Raw genomic sequence first — 24949 nt, 5'->3', positions numbered from 1 at the left:
AGGCCCTCCATGTGTGTTTAAACTTAAACACATGCTTAAATACTTCATAGAAAGGGAGTAATCTCAACAGTTGGCAAGACTGAGCTTCAGAGATCCTTTAGACCTTTTCTTACCTAATTTGCACTTGCCCTAGCCCTGCCCCAGCCTCTTTGTTGCCTGGTGCCTTCTCCTTTCCAATTACCCATCCTTCTCATTTTCTGCCTCGCCTCCTCTCCTTACGCCTTTGCGTTTCCCACTAACAATGTAAGCCTGTGGTAACGGTCAGCGGTAATGGACATGTCTCTTTTTGTACTGCTAGAGGAGAGCCTGGTGAATTTTACAGCACACAGCCTTTTCTGGGTTCCAAGGCTGTGCAAAAGTTTATAGAATTAAATTCATGGCATGTGAAGACATTTGCAGAGTTCGATTCTGTGGGTAAATTTTGAACCCGTGAACTTCAAGTGAGTTGAAAATTTATTCAGAACACGTTCTCCCATCTCTAGCACAGACTGCATTTAATGTTATACACATCTGTTATTATTACAAACAAAAAGTTGCTGTTTTTACTCTAGTGCCAAATGAGGCACAAAAAAACAACAGCTGTTGCTATTGCACAACCAAACAACCCCCTTCCCCCCCGCAATTAGTCTTGCCTTAAAAAAATAGAAAATAAAAACCTCAGACATAAAATTGAAAACCTCATAAAAAAGAAGAAAAATCCCAGAAAATAAATAGACTCAAATGTGGTCTGCTTATAAATATTCATAGGGAAAAATGGGATCACATCACTTAGCCCACTCCTAAGGGAACCCTCAATGCTAACGAACTCTTGCAGCACATGTTAGCAATAATGGGTTTCCTTATTCTACAAGACAAAAACAGGATCTCGGGCCAACATGGTGGCTCAAGTAACCAGCCTCAGCAGGCTGCCTTGGAGATTCCAGTTTCACTTGAATTCTTGCCACTTCCAGCTCGACTGATGATTTCAACTCTTTTATTGAAATGGAGAGGTAAGGCTCTGCAGTGCAGTGTGTGGCATTCAGCTGCACGTCGTCCATTTGTATAAATAAGTGTTGTCCAGCTCCCTATTTCTGCACAGTTTTAACAGTTCCTCCTTTAAGGGGTTTTGGCCTAGCAAGTGCTTGGAAGGTCTCCCTGTTGCAGCCTGGTCCTCAGCTGTTCTCTTTGCTCTGTGGCCTGGTAGTCACACAAATGTTTAAGCATTGCCCACGCTGCCAGTGAAACTATGATCCAGCCCTTTTCTCAAGTCCAGATGTGCCTCAAGTCAGTTCACATGCAGTTGCACATTAAAGCTTGCACTTAACTTTTATGGCCTGTGGATGATAAGCCCAAGTGCGCTCATCACCAAGCTCTCATTCACGCCATCTGGGTACATCAAGCATAAGCAGGACGGGGTGTAAGCAGGACGGAGCGTGCTCCATTCCAGTCTGCCGGCGGCTACTTGGAGTTCATTTCTCCCCATGCCCATTGTCAAAGCTTGGCAGCGCTGTAGGCAGAAAGCAAGGCAGACAGCAATAGGCCTTGCTGCCTGTGCCCGCTTCCCTGCTCTCTGCATAGACCTGCCACCTATTTCTTGTCTGTTTTCATGAGCTCTTCTGCACTGATGAGTATGTTGAGTGGGCAGAATAGCACAGCTCCGTTTTCTTGCTCTTGCTGGCTGCCTCTTGCTCACCTGCTTGGTGGGGAACAGGAGCGGTGGTCCCACAAAAAGGACTTTCTGTTCAACTACTATTGGAGCAAAGGGTCGGTGCTGGGGAGCAGCACAGCTCCATATGCCTCTTCTTTCCCTGTATGGGAATGCTAGTGAGCCCCAGTATCACCATAAGTTCTGTTATAACCCAGCTTTGGCTTGGAAAAACACATCGTTCAATCTGAAATTTTCCAGGTCTATCCTCTAGGTTGACAGTTTTACCTTTAGAGAATTTAAGTAAAATTAAATTGAACATCTTTTAATTCAATGAAGACTGAAAAGGAGCATGAATGTATGTACACAGAGGAATGCTTCCTACTTTTAGCCAGCCTTGTATAAGACACAACCATAAATAAAATTGACCTGGGCAGAGTGGTAAATAAAGACTCGAACCTTTTGTTTGATTTTAGATGTTGCACACCCTTGGACACATGCCCATTTACTTCACTGGGGAGATTGGTCCATGGTTGGTAATATGATTTGGTGAGACATACCACAAGATTTAGCCATGAAAGAAATCTGGCCAAACTAGATCTCTGTCAGTGCAGAGATTCCTTCCTTCCTTCCTTTTTGTAAGAAAAGTGAATGATTTGGGGGGAGCGTGGGTGTTCAGGAGATTGCATCTGTGTGATGACTAAAAAAGGGTGTGCATAGGAAATGTATTGTATATATTTTGGGAGGTGGGAGCGATCTTGTTAACCCAATGACTAGTCTGCTTTAGATATCCCTGAATACGAGTCCAAAATTCTCTCACACTCTCTCTAAAGAGAAAAGTGGTAACAGAGAACCCTTTTAGTATTTCATTTCTTACAAGACTGCCAGGAAGCTCTTTGAATAGTTCTGTCTGTTTTTAGCACCTGATATTTGAAGCTGTAACCAGGGCATTGAGTTCAAACACAACTTGAACTATTTTCAAAGGCTTATCCAGCCTTACAACATAACACAGTCATTGCTCCAAAACCTCTTTCATTAAATCGGCCTGTCTTTCTCCCAATTAGGGTAAAATCCTGAACAGAAAAGGATGCTGTCCTATTTGCACTGAAAGTAAGTTCTTTCTTCACATTCTTTAAATTCTTTTTTACTCTTTTGGAGAAAATAAATATAGAAGTATATTTGCTTTTCTGCCTTCTTTTTTAGAGGTGGCTAAAGGGCAGGTGATTATTGCTGACCACAGATTTTGCCTCCTATAAATCTGTAAATTGCCTGGGTATTTTATTTTTATTTTATTTTATTTTTTTCCAAATGACACTGTTTTTGTCAAATCTGAGGTGCTGCTTCTTGAAGAACATAGTTGGCCTGTGAAATTTGTAGGTAATAAAATGAACAAATGAGTAGAGTTGTAACTTTTAGGACTGGGTACCTTTTATATCTGTAAGTAACAGCCCAGCTATGTGTATATATAAACCAACACCTTTGCAGAAGATTTGTGAGAGTTAAAAAAAGGTGTGCAGAAATCTGAAACACAGTCTGGGGCAGCAGTGGAAAGTACAATAGAAAGGTACCCTTCTGTCTGTATAGCTAGTCAGCAAAGCACTTACACAAATACTTATCTTTAAGCTTGTCTGATTTAAGTCAACAGAGAGACCTGTCTTAACTGAAGTTAATGGGATATGGTGTATTTCCTTCAGGACGTTTAAGTATTTTACCAAATAGGGACAGACTGCTAGAATGGGTTTTTATGATTTATAGGAAAGCTTCTGAAAGAAGGAGCAGTTTTTTTAGGAGAGTGTTTCCTATTCTTTTGTCTAAAAGCAAATTGGTTTTGCTGATCAACTCAATTCTGGGTACTCTTGGATTGCACAAATTCCTTATGCTAAATACCTGGTTTTCCACTCTGCAGCTCGATTATTTTGAAACATGTAACTTGTGATAAAATAATTCTAGTTTGCAAGCCTTCTGTATCAAACTGAAATTAAATACAAGTGGCAACCTCAGAAACACTTGAAATAATACCGAGCAGAGGGAGAAATGAAAGAGGATTCGACTGACCAGCAGTTGATTTCATGTTAGCTCAGTTTCAAGGGAGAAGAAATTTGCATAGACTTCTGCTTGAACATGACATATCGTTAGTGTCATGAATTTATCAATCTCTATCTTGCCTCTGTTCTTATGTTTCAGTCTCATTCAACTTTTCTCATACATATTTTTGTAACATGAGAGAGGGAGGAAAATAATGGGGCCAGCCATTCCCCCAAATCACTGGAGACCCTCTGCTTTAAGGGGTTAAAAAGAAGACAGTACAGTGACTCCTTCAGAAAGGCTGCCACACAAGGATGACTTGTGATAATTGTTTCATGGGAGATGGAGGCAAAAAATAGATTTCTTTACAGTAAAAGTAAGTCATCTAGGAACTGCGTTACCTAGAAAGTCAGAACTTCTTGATGATATAAAAGGGAATGGTCATGACTAAAACGCGTGAAATTCAGGGCAGACCGTTATTGCTTGTCCTCCTGCCATGCAGCTCTGGAAAGAGCCTGGCTCCATCTTCCCAGTCACCTCCTTCTAGGTACTGGCAGAGTGCTCGTAGGTCTCCCTGAAGCTTTCAAGATAAATAACCTTGTTCCCGTAGCCTGTTCTTATGGGGCCTGTCTGCATTGCACGGGCTGTATGTGAGGCTGGGAGGCTGGTTACTCCGTGCCCCAGTGGCATGCTCCTGTATTGCACATGAAACAGGGGCGCGGTTTTTTTTGGACAGGTGTCTCACTAGGGACCCATTTAGTATTTGGAGGAGACATGATGCTGAGCTGATTTTAAGCTTTTATGATTAAAGGCCGTTCCCAGCTTTTATCAGCTAGCGTAATCAAAGACCTTAAATATCAACTGTCACACAGCAGTGGTAGCCGTTATTATTTTAACAGTTGCCATTTGCAAGGAACTAATTCCACCTTTGCGCCAGAAGTGCTGTAAATCTCATCATGACATAGGACAGGCAAAAGGCAAAATCATGAGGATTTCAGTGATGATCACTATCTCAGATAGTAATTAGAAAATTTGCTAATTCAGCCAATTTCTGATGAGATAAGATGTACATGCACAGCCCTTTCCCTCACCCACCCACTCGTGTTGATTCTCTCTCCACATATTAACACACCAGACATTTCTGGCGGTCCAGCAGATATTAATTTTCCAAAGTAAAAACAACATAGGAGGTACAAGAACATACTGTACACAGGAGAGCTTTGAGTACAGTTTAAATGCAGCCAATTTCTATGAAGTGGGTCAAAACCAGTCACGTTGTTAAAGGATACACTTTAAACTGAAAAAAAAAAAATCAAAGGATTATTTTTCAAAGGAGTTTGTTACAGCGAGAAAAAGTACCTCGTCTCCTAAAGGGCTGGAGAGTCTCCTTTGTCTACTCTTGCTGAAGTTAACTAAGGTTAGTTTTGGCATGTTGCTGTTTAAGCTCCATGGCTGGTGTACAGTTATCACTAATTAAACACAGTGGTCATACTAGTGGAAAATTCAACGGTTTAGTTTATCCTGCTGTAAAAATGTAATTAAATGTACTCTTTTGGGCTTGATTTAGAAAAATCACCACTGACGTCAATTCCGTAAAGTAGTAATCCTATGTTAGACCAAGGTCATTTTCATATTAAAAAAAGAAAACACTAAACCTGAGTTCAAATAACATTAGCAGACTGCTCTCAACTCCAGACGAAGATGGGAATTTGCAGTGGAGGTTAAATCTTTGTTCTTGACAAAGAAGAATTGATAGGCCTTACTGAAATTACAGCATGCAGTATGAAAGTTTCCTATTGCAACCATATAGACATATTTTAGTCATGCTCAGTAATCGTAACACATTCTTACCCAACTTATTGTGAGTCTTTATGGAGGAGGTTTTTTCAAAATGCACTGCAGTCATCTAGGTCTAGCAGTATACATGATTAATTTTGCAGTGAAGGCTTTTTTGGGGCAGAACATTTAGTTCATCACAAATCATTCTGCGCCTTTTTTAATTGACAAAATGACCAGTGGAGCTAAACCAAACTCCAAAGCATTTGGACCCAGCCTTAGGAGTAAAAGGTTGGTACTTTCACCTGGTCCTGCATCCTTTTTACATGTTTTTATAGAAATACTGAAAAAACTGCTGACTCTTCAAAGGAAGAAGAAAAAAAAGAAGACAAAATGTGGAGTTATGGATTGTAGGTACCTATGAGAGCAGGGAGTGGGAGTGAAGGACCACATAGGCCCTTGCTCATCCTGTTTCTTGTGTTATTTCCTTGCCATGAAGAAATATCTCAAGAAGACTGCAACTGCTTATTTCTACTGGAATGCTGTTCATGATTTACCTCCTCAGCCATTTCAGCCATGACGGTTTACTGTATAAATATGTATTTGGACAAATTGGAATAGCTATTTTATTTATGAAATAGACCATAAAGACTCCTGTGGAGTTTTTGACACCACACCTTGTAATGTGTATTATATCAAGCTGCCCTATGCAGCAGTTATGAGGAAAGTTCTCTATGGCTATGCATTTTTTTACAGAAAAGCTAATGAAATTCTATTATGCGTGTTCTGTAGTTAGTTTTCAAAAGTTAATAATGTGTTCTGTTTGATTTAGGGCTTAATTCAGCATATGGGCTAATTGCATTCAAAGTTTCATTTTATTTTTAAAAAGCTGAGATCTTTTTGAATTATAGATGTGCAACCAGAACACCCTTAACTGGTAAACTTGTATTTTTTCCTCCCTCTCCTTACTTAGAAAGTGTCCAAACCAATTTTAGTTATAATTTAAAGTATATTTTTCTTGGCCACTCTTAACTAGCTACAAGCCCAGAAGAGTGTGACCAGACATCTGGACATCTTGGACTTCAATTGACTGCTCTGATCTCCTGAAAAAATAAAACAAGCTATTCCATGAGTACCAGAGCTAACAGAGCCTGGTTTCCTATGGATTTGTGTCCCATTTCCTTTATATCCCAACAAATAATAAACCCAGCTAGAGACAATATATCCTGTGGCTGCTCTGGAGCTACAAGTGTGCTGATTGCCCAGCCAATATGCTCATGCTCTCTGGCTGGTCAGGATGTGTGTGCTGACTGTCTGTCTGGCCTCCACCAAGCAGTATATATATCTCGCCTTTCTAGAAAGGCTAAATACTGTCTAGGGGGGTAGGGGCATTGGGTGGAAGGCAGAAAGGTACTTTTTGGCAACCACTTATTTCAATAAGTGGTTCTTACCTTTACTTGGCGTACTACTTGCTAGAAATGAGTTATCTTTCAGACTTTTATCTGTCCATAGTGACCAAAACAGGTAGTCATTTCATAAACTTCCCCCCATCTCCCCCCCTTATGAGAGCATGTTAAAATTTGGGAAATGCTAAAACGTTCTTTTCCTTGCTGTTGCTCTTTCAGCTTCTTTTTTTGTACAGATAAAAAACAGTGCTCCTTGCCCCCAGTTACCTTTCCCGTTAACTTCTCTAATGAAAGTCAATATTTCATTTGAATTGGGAACATGATTTGCAAATGCAAGGAAAGTTTGCCAAGAGTTCGATAGTTTTCACTGTAACACCTAAATACTATTATTATTAGTTTGCAAGCAAGCTGTAGAGCCTTAGGTGGGAGCTGAGAAAACTGCATGAATCACTCATGTAGTTTAAGATTGTCAAATGTAAAAGTGTGAAGTCCATATTTAGTTGCTTAAAAAACAAATGGGAAAACTGCTGAGCTCCCAGAAGCTTTTACAAAAGCCAGAAGTTTTGAATGCTGATTTGGGAGCCTAAATGCAAGGTTTCCAAAAGAGGTTTAGAGGTGTTTGCAGCCAGCTCCCAATAATGTTTAATCAGAGTTGAGTGCCTAAAGCTCTTTGAAAATCACAGCCTCCTGAACGTAGCTCTGGGGCTCTCCTTTGAAAAGCCTGTGTTTTTCAGGGACAGGGAGGGAGTGGGTATATTTGTCCTCATGTGCGTATGTAGATGAGCGAAAGAAGACATCAAAGATCATGAGGTTTAAAACAAGCAAGGGGAAGTGGTTCTTCATGCACTTTACCCAAGGATGTCGTGGATGCTAAAAACATTTTTGGGTTCAAGGGGAGACTGGAAAAATTCACACAAAAGAAGTCTATCAAAGGTTACTAAATAAAGAGAAACCATGTCTAACTCAGGAAGTTCCTAGGCTGAAAATAGTTGGAGGTTGGCAAAGTCTTAGAGGGAAGTATAGTATATAATTGCCTTTTTCTAACCATGCCCTAGACAGCTGATAGAGACAAGGAGTGTCTGCAATAAGCTGGGAACAGTTTACTGTATGAAAAAAAGGGAAGGATCTTCACCCATGCCTTGTTAGCACAAGCTAGCAAAATTCATACTCAAGCATTGGGGAACGTAGCTTTGGTGATGCAGCAACACCTCTCCATCTGTTATGTCCCAACAGAGGAGCAAGTCACACATGAACCTAACTAGAGAACCGGTGCTTCCAATAGATTTCAAAAACAGCCAAGCAGAAAGACTGCTTTGTTTCAGAAGGGGGAAAAAGAGGCAAAAAAAAAAAAAAAAAAAAAAAAAAAAAAAAAAAAAAAAAAAAAAAAAAAAAAGAAGCAGCAGCAAACCGTAAAACATGATGTGATTGAAACTCTCCCAAAAGGAAATAAACAGCAACCCAAAACCTAAAAATGGCAGGAACTCTTTTCATGTTGCCTGTCTTTTGCAGTCTTGTTACACCCAGTATTTAAGGTTTATTTCTAGGCCAATCAGTCCTTCTTACTGGCAGTGCCTGAGTTATTGCACACACTCTTGCAGGGTGTGGATTTTTTTTTAAATCCACAATTTTAGCAAACCTTTCAAGAATGTTTTATGCAGTGATATCAGAGAATCAATTATTCAGGCTGTTTTTAGGTAGATTTTCCCTCCCCCATTTCCTTGGTTATTAAAGAAAACAGTGAAATTTGGATCAGACATTTAGCTATCCAGTCCAAAATACATTCTTTTTTATTTTAACTGCACTGCATCAAGTTGACATATGATGTGACACGATGTAACATAACATAAACCAACATTACTCTGCATAACACATTAGAAATTAAAAATAAATATTTCCTTTGGATCCCATTGGTACTATCAATTTTACTTGCACATCTCTAAATTATGTTTGTTCCTCTCATGTCTTGCCTTTTAGCCACTTGCTTAGGTGAAGAACCAGCCTCCCCCTCCCGCTAAGTTAGGTAGTAACATGTATAACATCTCCACATTCTTGGCCTCTAGAAATGCAGCCAAAACCCAGTTCTCTTCTGAAATCTTCACTGATGTTTGAGCTGATTTTTTTTTGATAATTTCCTTGTTTTCATAAAAGTTGTCAGTATGTTTGAAGAAAAAGTAAAGCTTGAAAAAATGAAATAGAATATGAGCAGGTAATAAAATGTATCTCAATATTCATCATGCAGATGATTACATGAGTACATAAGGAATTCAGAAACAAGTTGGTATGACTTAGTAACGGTAAAGTCAGCTGGTCTCCATATAAAATCTATGGATTTTTTTCCCGTTGGTAAAAGTTACATTGGTGCTTAAAAACTATATGGTTCCTGCCGATTGAAAGTCAGTCTTTTTATGGACTTTGGAAAATGGTTCTTGATATCCTCACTGGCATCAGTGAAGAAAATGAGACTCACAGAAGTGTACATTTTTAAAAGCACTCTCTTATCTAAGTGTCTTGGTTTTCAGGCTCTGCTTAAAGTCCTTTGGGCCTGATTTCCAGAGGTGTTGATCAAATGTGGTTCATTTTGACTTCTAATGGAGCTGTCAACATGATGTCCTTGAGAAATCGGAACTTTTGGTCCCTAATTGCCAGACATAATAAAGAGGCATAATAATGATGCCAAGACTAGTTAGTGGCTTAGCTAAAGCAGCATGCATGTGGCAATTTAGGGGTAAGTACAAATCTCCCAGGTACCAGCTCTATGATGGCACTGCACCACGCAGTGAGGGAGACTGAGGTTAGACTTTAGGAAGACTTTACTCTCATTAAGGACAGACGAGCACTGCAACAGGTTGTGGGATGCAGCTGTGGAGTTGCTGTTACTACTGCTCTTTAAGAGCAGGTTAGGTAAACGTCTGTCAGGAATAACATAGGTACAGGTGATTCTGCATTACAGATGGAGAAGGAAGAGGTAATGTCCCCTGGTGTCTCCTTCAGCCCCATTTTCTGTGTTTCCATGTAGGTATCCTTGGATGCTTTTTAACTACAGCTAGAAAAACACCAGAAACATTATAGCTGTTTTAGCATAGCACTCTGCCTAGGCTGAAAAGCCCTGCTGAGAAAGGCGTATTGCATAGTCAGAGCTGCGTTGCACTCCACTAAAGGAATTCCCTGCCTCTTCTTTATAACATCCATGTGTCTTTCTTTTTTGTAGGTTTGAATTTGCTTTTTCAGGGGAGCCATTATTGGATAATTTTTTTTCAGTTAATAAATTGTATTCCCTGTTTCTCTCCCCTCCTTTATTGGTGGGTTTGGTTTTTGGTTGGTGTGTTGGGTGTTTTTTTTTTTCTTTTTTGTGATTGATGCTGTTCACAGCTTTCTGATTACTGAGTCAAATTTTATTCATGCTCCAAGCCCTCCCCCTAAACCAGGCATCATCTTTCAAAAGCAGCCTCAGCCCATGGGTATCCAGCTGGCAGTAGCAGTGTGCATTTCTCTGCCTTGAGACTACTTCTTCCAGGAACAGCAGCAATGAGATGTGGTTAGGACCTATTGTTATACCAGAAGGCTGCAATGCAAATAAATTTGCTGCTCTCTTTGATTGCAAGGCAATTCAGTCAATTGCTGGGTAACTGCAGGGTAACTCAGCATCATTGACATGAGGGGGGAAACGTTCTGCCTATGAGCTGCAGCTTCTCTGACCAGTGTATGGCTGCAAACTTCAATAAGATTTCTCCCTCAGTTTGTACTGATGCAAATGACTGGTAGAGATACAATGCCCTTAGGTAGTCATTGCATCATGTTGGTTGCATGATAGCAACGACTACTACAAATTAGTTGTGTATAGACAACATATATGACAGCTTGTAACACTAAATAAAGATGCTGGTTCTAGAGGTAGTTTGGGGAAAAAACATAGATATGCCTAGTTTATAAATGTAAGATATTTATAAATGTGTCTAGGTAAAATATGGGCAGAATCAGGTCCTGGTAAAGTGGTTTGAGGGCTTTCAATTTCAGGGGATCACCCCTGCCTAACTGGGGACATGAAAATTATCCTCAAAAACATACATGTGATGTTTTGAATTCTGCTTCTGTTAGTGGATTAGGCTTTGCTCCCACAACACAACTTAAAGGTAGGAGTTCATCCCAGGGGAATTTAACTCTCCGAGAGCAATGTCTGTAGCCTTAGATACTTGGTTGCACTCCCAGTGCTGGCAGCAGAGAGACAGGCTCCTCCAGAGAGTAATTCCCCATGTATTAAAAGAGATAGCTAAAACTGATGAGATGAAACACTTTCTAGTCACATCTGTTTCTCTCTGACAGTGAGAGGGAGACTGGATGAATTGCTTAGACATTTCATGTTTGGAAAGCTGAAGCTAGGTGGGAAGGCTCCCATCACACATCTCCAAAGACGTGTTGGCGCTGGAAGCCCAAGGCTCTGCCTGCTCTGATATCATGAGTGGGGCTTGTATTTTCTGGAAATGAAATAATTTGAAGAATTTCACAGACATGTAATAACCTAAGCTGTTCAGGTGGTACATTATGTTTAAGGGACAAACACGTTGGAAGGTGTATCTTTGGTTTCTAGCTACAGGTTAGCCTTCCTGTGCTGCCCCAGGGATTGATTGGCCTTTAGTTGCCACCGGCTTTGGGAAAGACTTCTACAAAAGTCATGAAGCTTCTGTTTCTCAAAAATATATATTCCTGGTGGGCGTCAGCCAGATCTGCCCCATAGGGCAGATATAGGTTAGGTGAGAGCAGCGTCCTCTAAGTTCTTATCAACTGTTTTTTTCAAACTTTGATTGATCCTGATATGGCGCTTTTGTTTCTCACTCACCTGCAGAGCCTGGAGTTTGCACTGTATTTGGAGACCCTCACTACAACACTTTTGATGGACGGACATTTAACTTTCAGGGAACATGTCAGTACGTTTTGACGAAAGACTGCTCCTCCTCTGCCTCGCCCTTCCAGGTGCTGGTAAAAAACGATGCCCGTCGGACCCGTTCTTTCTCCTGGACAAAGTCAGTGGACCTTGTGTTGGGCAGAAGCACTATCAGCCTCCAGCAGCACCTCACAGTGAAGTGGAATGGGACCCGCATCTCACTACCTTTCGAGACACCGCAATTTCAGATCGATTTGGATGGTTATTTGCTGAAAGTGACAACCAAAGCAGGTAGGGCAAGTGTGCATGTGTGTGTGTCTTCTCCCTGAAGAACTCCTCAAGTGCAACATGCACAGCAGTTAGTAAAAAAGCATGATAACGGTAATAAATGTAGTTATAACTCTTTAGAGATCTGAAGAACCTAAAGTGCTTTCAAAATCCCTGCAGCCCACAAGCAGAGATCCCAACTGTGAGTTTGAAGTCTTTGCAGAACATTTGCTAAGCTCTTTTTCATACTGCAGCTGACAGTTTACTGTCTGCATAGATGAATGTGCCATGATTTTTTCTTCCTGTAATTTGCAAGTGGCTTATGCAGGGTCATTGTTTGATGCTTATAGTTAAGAACAGAGAGGAGATCAGTTCTTAAACATAACATGCAGTTTTTTTCCCAGATGCAGCAACATACCTTACAGTCAGTCTAAGTCAGCAATTATATAAAATTATAGTTACTAATGGCTGGAATGAGTTTAAGTTGTCAAATTACGGAAACATTTCAGTGGGGCTACCCAGTGAAATGGAGGTCCTAGTTTTAAAACCAAGGCCTAATTTGCTGTTCAGTGTTGTCTTGTTGGGCTTGCTCTGTGCTTGAGTAAGAGTGTCTGCAAGGAACAGAGAGCCCACAGCACCAGAAGCAAAAGAAAATCAGAAACTTCAGAAAATCTGGTACCTTATTTGTAGAAACAGGGAGGGGAGAGGGCAGACTCTCAGGTCTTTTGAGTCCTAGAAAATACATTAATTGTCAAAATGCTAAACCAGAAGACTTACAATTGTTTTGATAAACTGTTCTGAAGCTATACTATCCTTGCATAGATAAATACTGAAGGGAAGTTTAAAACTTTCTCATTAGCATGTGTTAGGTATTACTGTAGCCCTGAGAGATTTCGCTTACACAGTGAAGCACTGTTTCAGTGAGAATACTATTTACTGTTAATTCAATTAAATGCCATGTGAAAGCAGTGAAACAAATCTTTCTTATGAAGTGATATGGTCACAGGCGTGACACATAGTCATTATCTGGCATAATTTTTTTCAAGGGGGACACTAGCACCCACTGTTGAGCTGAGAATTTAGACACCTGTTTGTATAGCCCCTGGAAATGTAAGTCTGCATAATGTGGATCCCAGCTCTGGGCTCATTCCTCAAAGTGGCAATGCAGATTTTTGTGGCTGTCTGTAAAATGCACACAAGTTGACCATTATTCACAACTTCTAATTAAAAGCATCTTGAGGGTTTCTCTTTGCAGCCAGCTGAACGCTATGAATTCTGGTGATGTGGATTTCATTAGCCAACCACAGGCCAGGGAAAGGTTTTCCATCGAAGATGAATGACAGCTAATCCTGCTGCTATTCCGTTTGTCTCTGGTGCAAGCTTAATAAATGACTACACACATCCTTGTCCATGTGTTGGCAGAGGGAGTGCAAACATGGCATATGACAACATACCAAACAGTGTGTAATCACTGCAAATTATAGCCTAAATAATTCCTCCTCTTAACGGAGCAGGATCAGGTTTCTCTTGCTGAACGCAGCATGATGGGCCAAGTCCCGCTTTCCTCAGCACGTAAGGCCTGGAAAGCAGCAGAACGGCATGGCTCCATTTTGCTGGGAGAGGAGAAGCAGCAGAGAGGCTGTAGAGAGGAGGAATGTGCTGAGTAGAACTAGTTTAAAGATAAACTTTTTGTTCCACAGGAAATTCTGAGTGCTGGGGGGGGGAAAGGAAGAATATTCTCTGTTTCAGAATGAAACATGGATTTTTTAAAACATATATGCTTTCCCAGTGTAGGCTGAAAAAAGAGGGGGCGGGAGGAAGTAGTGAAAAATAAGCAAAACCACTGCTCTAGAAACAAAATTCAAAGTACAATTGGGCTGGGAAGTGGAGGGTCTGGTGCTTACAGCTCAGCCAGCATTCCCACGGCTTTTGGTTTTCCTTTTGCAGAGCTGGGAGCTGAGCCCTGGATAGAACAGGGGAGCCCAAAGCTTCAGGAAGCCTTGTGGTCCCTGGCTACAGGGCAATCTGCATGGCAGGGCTGTCCTGGAGTTGCATACCCTGAGAGTCCAGGCTTCCAGGCAGCCCACCAGGCGAGCTGGCAGGAAACCAGCTTGGAGCCTTGCCTGTGCTGTGTTGGAAGTTCATTGAATCCGATATGTCTCCCTGAAGAATTTCAGTTCTGATGAATTGGCATTTTCCAGTGAAAACCTGTTTTGTTGCTAAATTCCTCACCAGCTGTAACCCTGGATGCCATGCAGCAGCAATTCTGGCACCCTGCACTTGCAGGTACTTCGTCATGCGTGTGGTTGGGACGGTGTTGAGTCCTTGTCCAAAATCTGTGTGTTAAAATAACGAGAGAGCAGAGGGTCACAGGGCTGGTGTTACTTATCTGTCCCTTTAGTGCAGGAGCATTTTTTTTGTTGTTGTTTTTTCTGTGCTGATCTTTTGCACAAACCTGCTTTGCTGAGGTGTTCTGTACCACTTTGGCACTTAATCTTTGGGGAACAGTAGTCTGCCAGTTCTCGAGGATGCCTTTACCGTGAAAAATCATGCAGAACAACTGATGGGAGTTCCCAGCATGGGGAACTCAGTGACTGATGTGCATAAATCCAGAAGGAATTTTTTTTAAATGCAGTAGAGCACACAGTGTGCCAAGTTAAGAAATCAAGTAACAAGTTGGTCAAGCATTCTTCAAAGAAAGGGGAAAATTGGAAAACCCTAAAAAGTAACTCAGAGAATATTCCTTTTCTGCACATCCCCAGATGGGACAGATGCTGCATCCTTTGGCTTCACATCTCTTGGATTCTGATCCTTGTCCAAGTGAACGGGAAACTCATCCATTTTGGGGGGAGGGGGGGCACCAAGAAACTCTTCCAAACAATTTCTGTCTGCCAAGGAGACCATTTCAAACATCGCTCCATAGCATAATCCCGTCTGTCACAGGTCTTGTTGGTTTACAAAAACCAACTGAATTTTCTCGTTGTGAACAAACAAAAAGGCACACACTGCACAGTGTGATCAGGCTCCAACAAAATTATCATGTGTAGGAGTAAATAGCCTTTCTCATTACCCCAAAAGGGAATAAGCTCCATTATGGACAGAAACCTTTAGGCTGTTCATCAAAGCTAGAAATTACCCTTCCATCTGAGCAATTACAGCAGAATATAGTGTAATTAAACAGTACCCAGCTAAGAGGAAATTACATCCTTTTGTGGATGTTAAACTGGGAGTTAAACTGTGAGTCTCTTGAATCAAATCCAGTAATCAAAGCAGGTATCTTTAGATTTTAAAAGGTGCATTTTTATATGCTGAGATGACAAGTCATAATTTTGTTATTCTTGCCTTCATACCTAGAGTTCACAGAGCAATGTGTAACAAGTAGATTAACTTAACTCTCACAAAGGACACACAAATATTCAGGATAATTTTAGAGTTAACGTTTCATAATGAATGTGAGTGGTTTCACTGGAATTCAGTAAGTCTTGGCTTGAGAAAAAAAGTTGTAAAAGGAAAATTAAGATAGAATCACTTGCCAGTCTTTTGTGACTCTGCTTAAAGTCAGCAGCTTCTGAGGGAGTTCGTTTGGGGAAGAAGTTGAACACCGCCCTGAAAACCGGAGTTATTTTCTGAAGAGAACTGTCTGAGAATTTGGACCTTGATGCTTTAGGCTTTGAAAAAGTTTATAGGAGTCTCAAGTCTGAAAAAAACCTTAGTTTATAAGTTAATGGCAAGGTTTTTCTAAATGCCAGCACGGCAGTATTAATCTGGTGTCTGTAAATCAAGCTGTGTTTTATTTTGTTTGGTGTTGTCAGAAGCAAAGACAGCTGGAATTTGAATTTGTCCAGCAATGATAATGTCTGAAGCAGCTTAAAAGGCAGCTTTCCTCCTTGCCACTGTGCTGGCCTTGTTAACAATTGTAGTCTTGCACAATTTCTCAGTTGGCTGGGTGTAAAGTGCCTTTGGAGGAGGACAGAGTGGCCCTATCTGTGCTGGGTTTATTAGATAATTTGAAACTGCTTTCAGGCATAGTCAGCTCAGGACCTACTTGTGCCGTCATTGTTACCCTATACTGATACAAAACCATGACGCAATAGACTGTAGTGAGCGGTGACACAGAATTATCTGCACAACCTTGCTGAGTAAATTGTTGCCCAAACTCTTGGTGACACAGTGTAAACCACACAAGCGCCAGGACAGTATCTATCGATGGCAAAGGACCCCTTCTATAGACATAATTGCCATTTGAGCCTCACCCTGTTTCTCTGTGGAGCGGGTACGAATTGTCATAGGAGACAATGGGATGTGTTGCTAAAGGAAGGGTTCCAGCTTTGAACTGAGTCACTGGTATGTTAATTACTTACATGAGGATAGGGCAGGATTTGGATCACATAGTGACAAGCACTGATTTACAAGAGGAAAGGGTGGTGCTAAGCCAGCCCACACAGCAAATGTAGAAAGCTGGAGTGAAGCCCTAGTCCAGCACCGCAGAGTTATGCTGTTTGGTATTCTTGGCCAGGCAGGGAGAAGAGGGTAAAATCTGGATTATCCTATTTAAAAGCAGGTTCCTGTGTTTATCCTAAACTAACTGCTGCACACAGGTACGTTATGGGAATAAATTAACATCAGCAAAATGATTTGTCACCTTCAGATGCAGGGTTAATGCAGAGATGTGAAGTAGTAGCATTCATCAGATATTGGAAATACTTAAAAGAAAGGCCATTTTTGGGTAAAAGTTAAGCAGCAGTAATTTTTTGGTGTTGTTTTTGTCCCATATGATACTGAAATTGCTTTCCCTTATGAGATACATGTTTACTCCTCAGAGGATGGATTTCATTTAATTTACAATCACCCAGGTAAAAACTAGAAGTTTAGTCTCCACCTGATCTCTGTGCCCTCTACAGTATCACTGGAAACAGAAAGGCATTCAGAAGGTAGTTTATTCCCTCTGCGTTAGACACCCATGTTGTGACCCAGAGCTGTGTATTTCTCTCCATGAAAGAGAGGGCCCAGACAGCTGACTTAAGCTGGACACCTAGCTTTTAGATGGGTACAGACAGATAAAATGGATTTCACCCACGGAAAGCAATTTTGAGTATGATGTACTAGAAGTGCAAAACCTTACTGTAAAACAGATTGTAGCAGAGCACTTACATCCCAGCCGCTAAATGAAAGTTAGATGTTTACCATCATTCTTCAGTGTTGCTGACTTACAAAGACAACTTCAAAAGGTTAGTAATTAACATCTTTTGAATGAACAGTTTGAATCCAGATCAGAATGCCTTCTTACAACAGTTTTACCTGTCTGACATCTCTTTGTGGTCATCTTTTTAACTCTCTTTATCCACACAAAATAAGGTACTTGTATTGGAACAGTTGGGTTCACCAAAAAGAGTGATCAGTGTCAGCTTTGCAGGCGAGAAAAGGATGTTTTCTATAATGTGGTCACTGGTGGAGTCTCATAGTGCATGGACACCTTTGTATGCCCATGACCAAGTGCCGGGTCCTGCACTTGAGTCACAACAACCCCATGCAGCGTTACAGGCTTGGGGAAGAATGGTTGGAAAGCTGCCTGGCGGAAAAGGATCTGAGGGAATTGGTAGACAGCTGGCTGAATATGTGCCATCAGTGTGCCCAGGTGGCCAAGGAGGCCAACAACATCATGGCCTGTATCAGGAATAGTGTGGCCAGCAGGACTAGGGAAGTGATTATCCCTCTGTACTTGGCACTGGTGAGGCCCCACCTTGAGTACTCTGTTCAGCTTTGGGCCCCTCACTACAAGAAAGACATTGAGATTCTGGAGCATTTCCAGAGAAGGGCCACAAAGCTGCTGAGGGGTCTAGAGCACAAATCTTACGAGGAGCAGCTAAGGGAACTGGAGTTGTTTAGCCTGGAGAAAAGGAGGCTGAGGGGACACCTTATCGCTCTCTACGACTACCTGAAAGGAGGCTGTAGAGACGTGGGTGTCAGTGTCTTCTCCCAAGTAACAAGTGATAGGACAAGAGGAAATGGCCTCAAGTTGTGCCAGGGTACATTTAGGATGGATATTAGGAATAAATTATTCACTGAAAGGATTATCAAACATTGGACCAGGCTGCCTGGGGAAGTGATTGAATCATCATCCCTGGACGTATTTAAAAGATGGGTAGATGTGGTGCTTAGGGACATGATTTAGTTGTGGTTTTGGCAGTGTTAAGTTGATGGTTGGACTCTATGATCTTGAAGGTCCCTTTCAACCTAGATGATTCTATGATTCTATGACCTATGCAATGGGTGACAATGGCTGAATTTCTGGCCCCCCTGCGAAATCAGCTAGAAATTTGCCCTAGCAAATTCAATTTGCGGAATTTTGCAAGAGCTCTATTTCAATGCTGAGAGTAGCTGTGCCTTGGCTCCAAAATTTTAGGATAACCCCACTCATTAGCAAGGATGAACAAAAACAAACAGAGAGAGGCATGAGTGTATTGTAATTGACTGTGATTTAAGAAACACTACACTTGCCAGAGGCACTTACTACTGGGAGGTATATAGAAATGTAACAACATTATCAGAAAGAAGCCAATGGCTTTGTTTAGGTTCCCATGAACACTGTTTCACAAACATAAGGCACGGTTTGTTATCCTCAATTTCTTCTCTTTTTTTTTTTTGTGTGCATGTTTTTGTGTCATCTCTTTATTAGGCTTGGAAATCTCATGGGATGGAGACAGTTTTGTGGAAGTCATGGCTGCGCCGCATCTGAAAGGCAAACTCTGTGGTCTGTGTGGCAATTACAACGGGCACAAGCGAGATGACCTGATTGGGGGGGATGGGAATTTTAAGTTTGATGTGGATGACTTTGCCGAATCCTGGCGTGTGGAGTCCAATGAGTTCTGCAGCCGCCCGCAGAGAAAACCTGTGCCGGAGCTCTGTCATGGGACAGTCAGGGTGAAACTCCGAGCTCACCGGGAATGCCAGAAACTCAAAGCGTGGGAGTTTCAGAGCTGTCATTCAACAGTGGATTATACCACATTTTACCGGTAAGTGTGACTTGCTGCAGAGGGATATAGTAAGTTACTGTGTGAGGAGAAAAACCACACAGTTGGCCCAATTTCAGTAGTGTTTGAGCACATGCTTTGAGCTGCTTTTGCTAAGAATTAATATACAGGCCTAGAGTTACATTATGGTGAGTTTTTCTGAGTCAGGGATCAGAAGAAGATGGTCCTGAGCTAATAAAGACCCGAGCAGCCAACAGGGAGAAGGGCAGGCAGGTTTGTGATCACCTAGAGAAAAAGTACTTTTTGAGACTGAGGAGAGCAGGGGAAGAGGCTTCAAAACACTTTGGTAAGGTCTTTCTGATTTCAAAGTCAGCTGTAAAGTTGAGGCTGACTTTAATTGCTATTGCTTGTGGTCCAGAGAAGTGTGTCTTCTCAGGGAGCATTTTGAATATTACTTAATTAAAGTAGGGATATTAAATATTACTTGTGCCTCTTGGATGGTGTAGTTTGTGGGTTGAGAGTTTGAAAGGAGAGAGTTAACAAAAAGTTCAGTGCATGCCCATCCTGCCCTGGGAGCAAAGGAAGACAGACGAGGATCTAGAAGCCCTGACTGAGTGAATTATTCAAGTTTTTTTATCTTTAAAATGCTTCCAGTCTAAACCACAGAGACATCGTTTCTGTTCTTTAATTGGCGTGAGTTTATTTGCCCCTTACTCAGTAAATAAAATTAGCTTTTCTTTTGATTGCCTGACATAAAAGATAAAAGCAAGCCTAGTCACAGTTGTATGATGGCGGATGGAGCTGCCTGATCTCTGTGCTCCCAGCTTTCCCCACTTGTGCACATCTGCTGAACTATGGGGCTTATTAGGAAAAGCTTTCTACAATGACTCCATTTCCCTTATGAATTGCCTTCCCTCTTCTTTTATAATGAGACAGAAAGACTTTTATCTACCCCAGCAGAATACGTCTGGGACTGGGATATGCTAGAAGACACACAGCTTGGCTTGTAGTCTATGTGCTTCTGCATTTAGTTTGCTATAGTGTATCCCTGTGCTAGGAGTCTGGCAAAGAGTGAAGATTATATTGTGTGCAGGTTATAATACTTTATCTTTTCCAATGGCTGGAGGCACAGCAAAGAGCACTAGAGATGCTAACACACACACACACACACACACGGTCTGTTGAATGCATTTCAGCAACATTCCCATCTCACTTCCACCATCCTCTAAAGGTAAGTGATGACAATGCAAATGGAAAACAGGCACAGAGAGATTTGTTTCATTTTGCAGTGGATTTTTTGTCCCTTTTTTAAAGTAGCTCATGATTAATTTAGTGCAATACGCTTCCTGACACCACAGCAGAAAATGATTTATAATTTGGCTACAGCAGCCAGAAAAAAAATCTCTACATGCTTGCACACAAGAATTACCGTAGAGCATTTCTGTTCCTTTAAAATTATGTCTTCTATTTGTCTGGGAAAAACAACAAAATCCAGCAAGTATTTAATATGATTATGTCCTTTTGTAGAAAAGTCTATTTTTCCCCTAAGGAAACTTTATGTTGAAATGACCATCATATTCTGTCAGAAGTAGCTGTTCATTTGCTTCCATTTAGATGTTGCCAGCTCTTAGAATGCTCAGCTCCCAATACAGGAATCAAGGATAATATATAAATTAAAATCAAATAATGGTGTTTAGTAGAATGCTACTTCTTGTTAGAAACTGACAAAGTTGTAGCAAGCAATATATTCAGTGACCATGACCATTTTTCATACTTTTCATACAATTCCCACAAGTAGATAATGATTATGATACACACATTCAAGAAATTTCTGGGAACCTTTCTAACATAAATCTTTACATATATAAATATGTGTGTGTGTGTATTTAAGTATAAATATGAGTACTTGAGAGATTTTCATTTTTCGTTAATTTTTTTTCAAAGAACCTATTGCTGGTGATGTACTTTTGCAGAAAATTTAAATTACCATTAAAAAAAATTTAAATTAACATTTAGAGTTTTTTACTGAGGTTTTCTTAGAAAAGCATATTTAGTCAATGTTCTCTAATTTCAGGCTTGGTTTACCTAAAATGTTTCCAATTCTACTTTTCTGACTATAAACAAGATCCTAGCAGTAAGAGAAGTGAAGAGGCAGAACGGTGCGGTCAGGTTCTTTCATTTTTCTATTCATCTGCTCTTTGAATTGAATAGCTTCTCAGTTTTTACTCTCCATCATTACATATTATGGAATTTTTCCATTTGAAATACTGCATTCTCAAGAGTTAACCTTTCTTGGTCATTCTCGCCTATGTTATCAACATTGCCTCATTTTCATTATGCTGCTCTGGTAGTGACCTGCTGTTAATAAGAATTCTCAGAAATAGAAATAAACTCAGCATTTCAGGAACATTACGAATTAGGGTGTGTTTTCTCCAAATACCAAAAAAGGCAGCGAACAATGCATTGCAAACATTTGTCTGACACTGTGTTACTGAGGAGATTTCTGTGAAGATGTCTCAAATTCATTTTAAGTCTCATTCTTTTTACAGCTGGAGTTTCTCCTTTTGTTAGCCATCCAAAAAACATATACAGCAAGATTGTCATGATTGTTAGGTGAAAAGGATATGGTTAATGTTTTAAAGGGTAGAATTCTAGCTGCATGGTTGTGGGGTGAAGAACAGCTGACTCTTGAGCAGACCTTGATAGATCTGTGACACCTTAGGAGAAATGGTTGTGCACCTTGCCCTTAACCCTTTTTTTGATGTTGTGGCATTGGTGACTTGCGAATCTCTGCAAAGTGGATGGTAGAAGAAAGCACAATATAAGCACACAAGAAAGGATTTTGAAATAGTCCAGACTGCAAACTAACAATTTTAGCATCTAATTTTACACCACTCTCTTAATTCTTTGTTTTGTAACTAGACACGTTTTATGGGCTTTTAATTGTGGTTTGTTTTGTTTAGTTTTGGGTTGGTATTTTTTGTTTGTCTTTAATGCATTGCTAGTTGTTCAGTACTCATGAGTAATACTCTAAAAATAACCCTTAGGGTTGAACTTTATGGAGGCAAGTTCATTAAGCAGTGAAACGATTTTGAATTTCCAGGAGATTTTGGTAAAGCCTGGATGACAAAGAGATTAGCAGTGACAATTATCACCACTGCCACTTGTCTATTTTGATATTTTAATATGGCTAAGCCTCCTGGATTATACCTTGCCAAAAAAAGAAAATGTTACCAAGGCTACTCAGTAGCAGGTTTTTACAGAGGATACTTTGGCCATGTATGCCCTAAAGCTTGCACTCAGATTCCTGAAGCTGCTCTTCACTATAAGCAACACTAAAAATAGGTGATACCATCTGAATTTCTCATGCTGTGGTTACCAGAAAAGCTCTATCACATTATCAAGAAATATTATGGTACTATTTCAGCTCTTGGATGGAGCTTTGGGGAGCTTAGGTGACTTGAGGAAGGAGAAGAGGACTTTCTGTGCTCACCAAGCCCTACTACGTGGATTGTGTATCTTTGGGCTGTGATGGAGCAGGGGCCTGGAGGTGACTGCAGTCCCCGTGAGACCAGGGAGCACCATGCCGTGGGAGGCAGGTCCCTGGTGTGCCCCCATGCCTGCTTTGCTTGGCCGTGGCTGACACCTCTTGGGAGCCTCCTTGGGAGGCACAGAAGTGGGCAGCCCCAAACAGGGGTGTGGGGACTGCAGTGAGAGAGGCACAGCAATGCTGCTCAATACAGGGACAGGTTGGGCTGCAGGAGGCACCGTAATGGAAGGCTCGACACTAATACTCCTAGTAACACCTGATCTTATAAGCATCCATGGCTTTCTAGTAGGTTTTTTTAATAAAATGGATTTGGAGCATCGCATCAATATGATATCAGTATATCGCCCATCTCTAATACACCTACACAGCAGCTGAGTTCATAAATGACTAGTTACACATTGCTCAAGACTCTCACTACTGCTGTAATTTTGGGAAAAATATTCAATGTCTTGCTTTTGTCATGCAGTAAATTTCCCCATTTGAGATTGGAAAATTTGTGCTTCTAATTCTTGAGACAAGTCTTTTTATTATTATTACTCTTCCTATTATTATTATATATTTTTGTTATTGTTGCTATTATTATTATTGCATTTTTAACAGACAACAGCGTACCAAATAATTGGTTATTCTTTTCTCTTTTGTAATTGTCCTAAGAGGTATGTTTTCCTCTTAAACACTTGAATTTAATCGTATTCAGTATTTTATGGCAAGCAGTAATTAACATAGTAATAGCCTCATTTGTTTGAATCTGTTAATCAAATACATTCAGAAATTGCAGTCTACTTTATTGCAATTCGTGTCTTAAAAGTTGCTTGTGACTGTGCTGACATTACTCCATCTTAGCTTTCAGTTAATCAGCTAATGAATTTCTTTTTCAGTTAACCAATTAACTTTATGCAGTTAACTACTGCAGTCTTGCAGTTTTTCTGAAAATTTCCACTTAACTAGAGCAAATATTATTGTTTAGAGTTAGAGTATAAATTGCAATGTTGTGTAGTCCATCAGCTGCCTGTTATTAAGTTTGACAGATATGCCATGAATGGCTGCAGAGAGCATGTGAGCCATAGCATTGCTAAGTTAATTACAAGCTCTATTTAAAAGACGGGCATCAAGAGTTTGTGGCTTTGAAGCAGAAGGTTTGAAGGTTTTTTTCCCTTGTTAACAATGATGTCCTACAGCTGTAAAATTCATGTGGTTATGGCCCTATGTTCACTCAGCAGGATGGTGCAAAAGAAATGTAGGCTGAAGAATGACTTCAGAAAAGCCCATTTCAAGTGTTAAAGGAATGGCTGGAACTGGGACCTCTGGAGCCCTCTGTGTGCTGCCAAGGGTGCGTATTGCAAAATTCTCCCCATGAGGTTTTCTGGTCCTGGCTGTGCATATGGGCACAGCAGTCGCCTGTGCTGCTCCAGCTGAGACCGGGCTGCTCCAGGGCTTGTCGGTGGTGTAACTGAAGGGCGGCTGTAGCTCTGACTGCTCACCAGGGTGGCTTCTGCTCCTGCCCCAGCTCCTGCTCCTGCAGCAGCCTCCACATCTGTCTCTCCATGTGCCCCCGGGCAGAGCTGGCCTGTTCTCTCCTTCAAGACAAGCAAGTGATGTTGGCTGGAAAAAATGACTGACGGCACAAAGCCATGGTCGGTCCACTTGCAGACCCAACACAGAGCAGGGACTGTTGCTCCCATTTGCCCTCGTGCTAAGGTAGGGAGGTTCCTACGCCTGTCAGACCGCCTGCCCAAAGTTGGCCCTGAGTCTGCAGTGTAACCACAGCAGAGAGGAGCTCAGGATGAAACAATTTACTCTGCTTCTTGGGCACATTGTCACTAAGCAGCTGTACGAGCCAGGGAGCTTCTGGTTAGAAAGGATTTTAAAAATATTTGAAATAATAATTGTATTTTTTTTAAGCAAATCTGTACCAGAAGTTTCCTATGAGCTAGATGCTCCACTTTCCAGTCTTGAGTTCTGTTCTTCAAATGCTCTGTTCAGCATCTTTGAGTCTTCCATCTATTTGAAGATACCACTGGAGCTTTAGTTGCTTGCATTATTAAGTGCTTAATAATTCAGGATTTCTGTGGAGAAATACTATGCTTTATATCATTCTACTTATACAAGGTGATCCTTGTATAGGCAAAGGACTGAGCCTAAATGTGTAGGCATTGGGAGAGTTGGTGTTCCCAACCCTTACAAGAGCACTGGTGCTTGGGAACACATTCTCCACACATATCTGGCCGGGCTGCCTGCTGCCTTTACTTTATGCCCCTATATGAATAGTCATTATTCCCCAAACCACTTCTAAATGTCAGCCTGTGCATCTTATGTAAGGCCGCAATGAACTCACTGATGTCCTGGTAAGAGGCACTGTGACTTACAGTGCTAACAAATGGGAGAAAATGGACTTGCAAGTGTCGGATGCACTTTGGGATTTCTAACAGCAAGCATCAACATTTGCTATCT

The 24949-nt window shown here is 41.0% G+C and overlaps 1 protein-coding gene across 1 annotated transcript in view; it reads left to right on the top strand.

Annotated features, from left to right (window-relative positions):
• The window catches only part of BMPER (BMP binding endothelial regulator), a 148502-nt gene that overhangs the window by 87168 nt on the left and 36385 nt on the right, over nucleotides 1–24949 (top strand). The window contains 3 exon segments of the mRNA XM_009886208.1: nucleotides 2689–2734; nucleotides 11672–12001; nucleotides 18654–18990. Of these exon segments, the coding sequence (XP_009884510.1) occupies nucleotides 2689–2734; nucleotides 11672–12001; nucleotides 18654–18990 (713 nt within the window).

This window comes from Charadrius vociferus, unplaced genomic scaffold, assembly GCF_000708025.1.
Source record: "Charadrius vociferus isolate BGI_N301 unplaced genomic scaffold, ASM70802v2 scaffold545, whole genome shotgun sequence".
Taxonomy (NCBI): domain Eukaryota; kingdom Metazoa; phylum Chordata; class Aves; order Charadriiformes; family Charadriidae; genus Charadrius; species Charadrius vociferus.
Note: the sequence above shows the minus strand (reverse complement) of the source record. Positions and strands in the feature narration are given on the sequence as shown.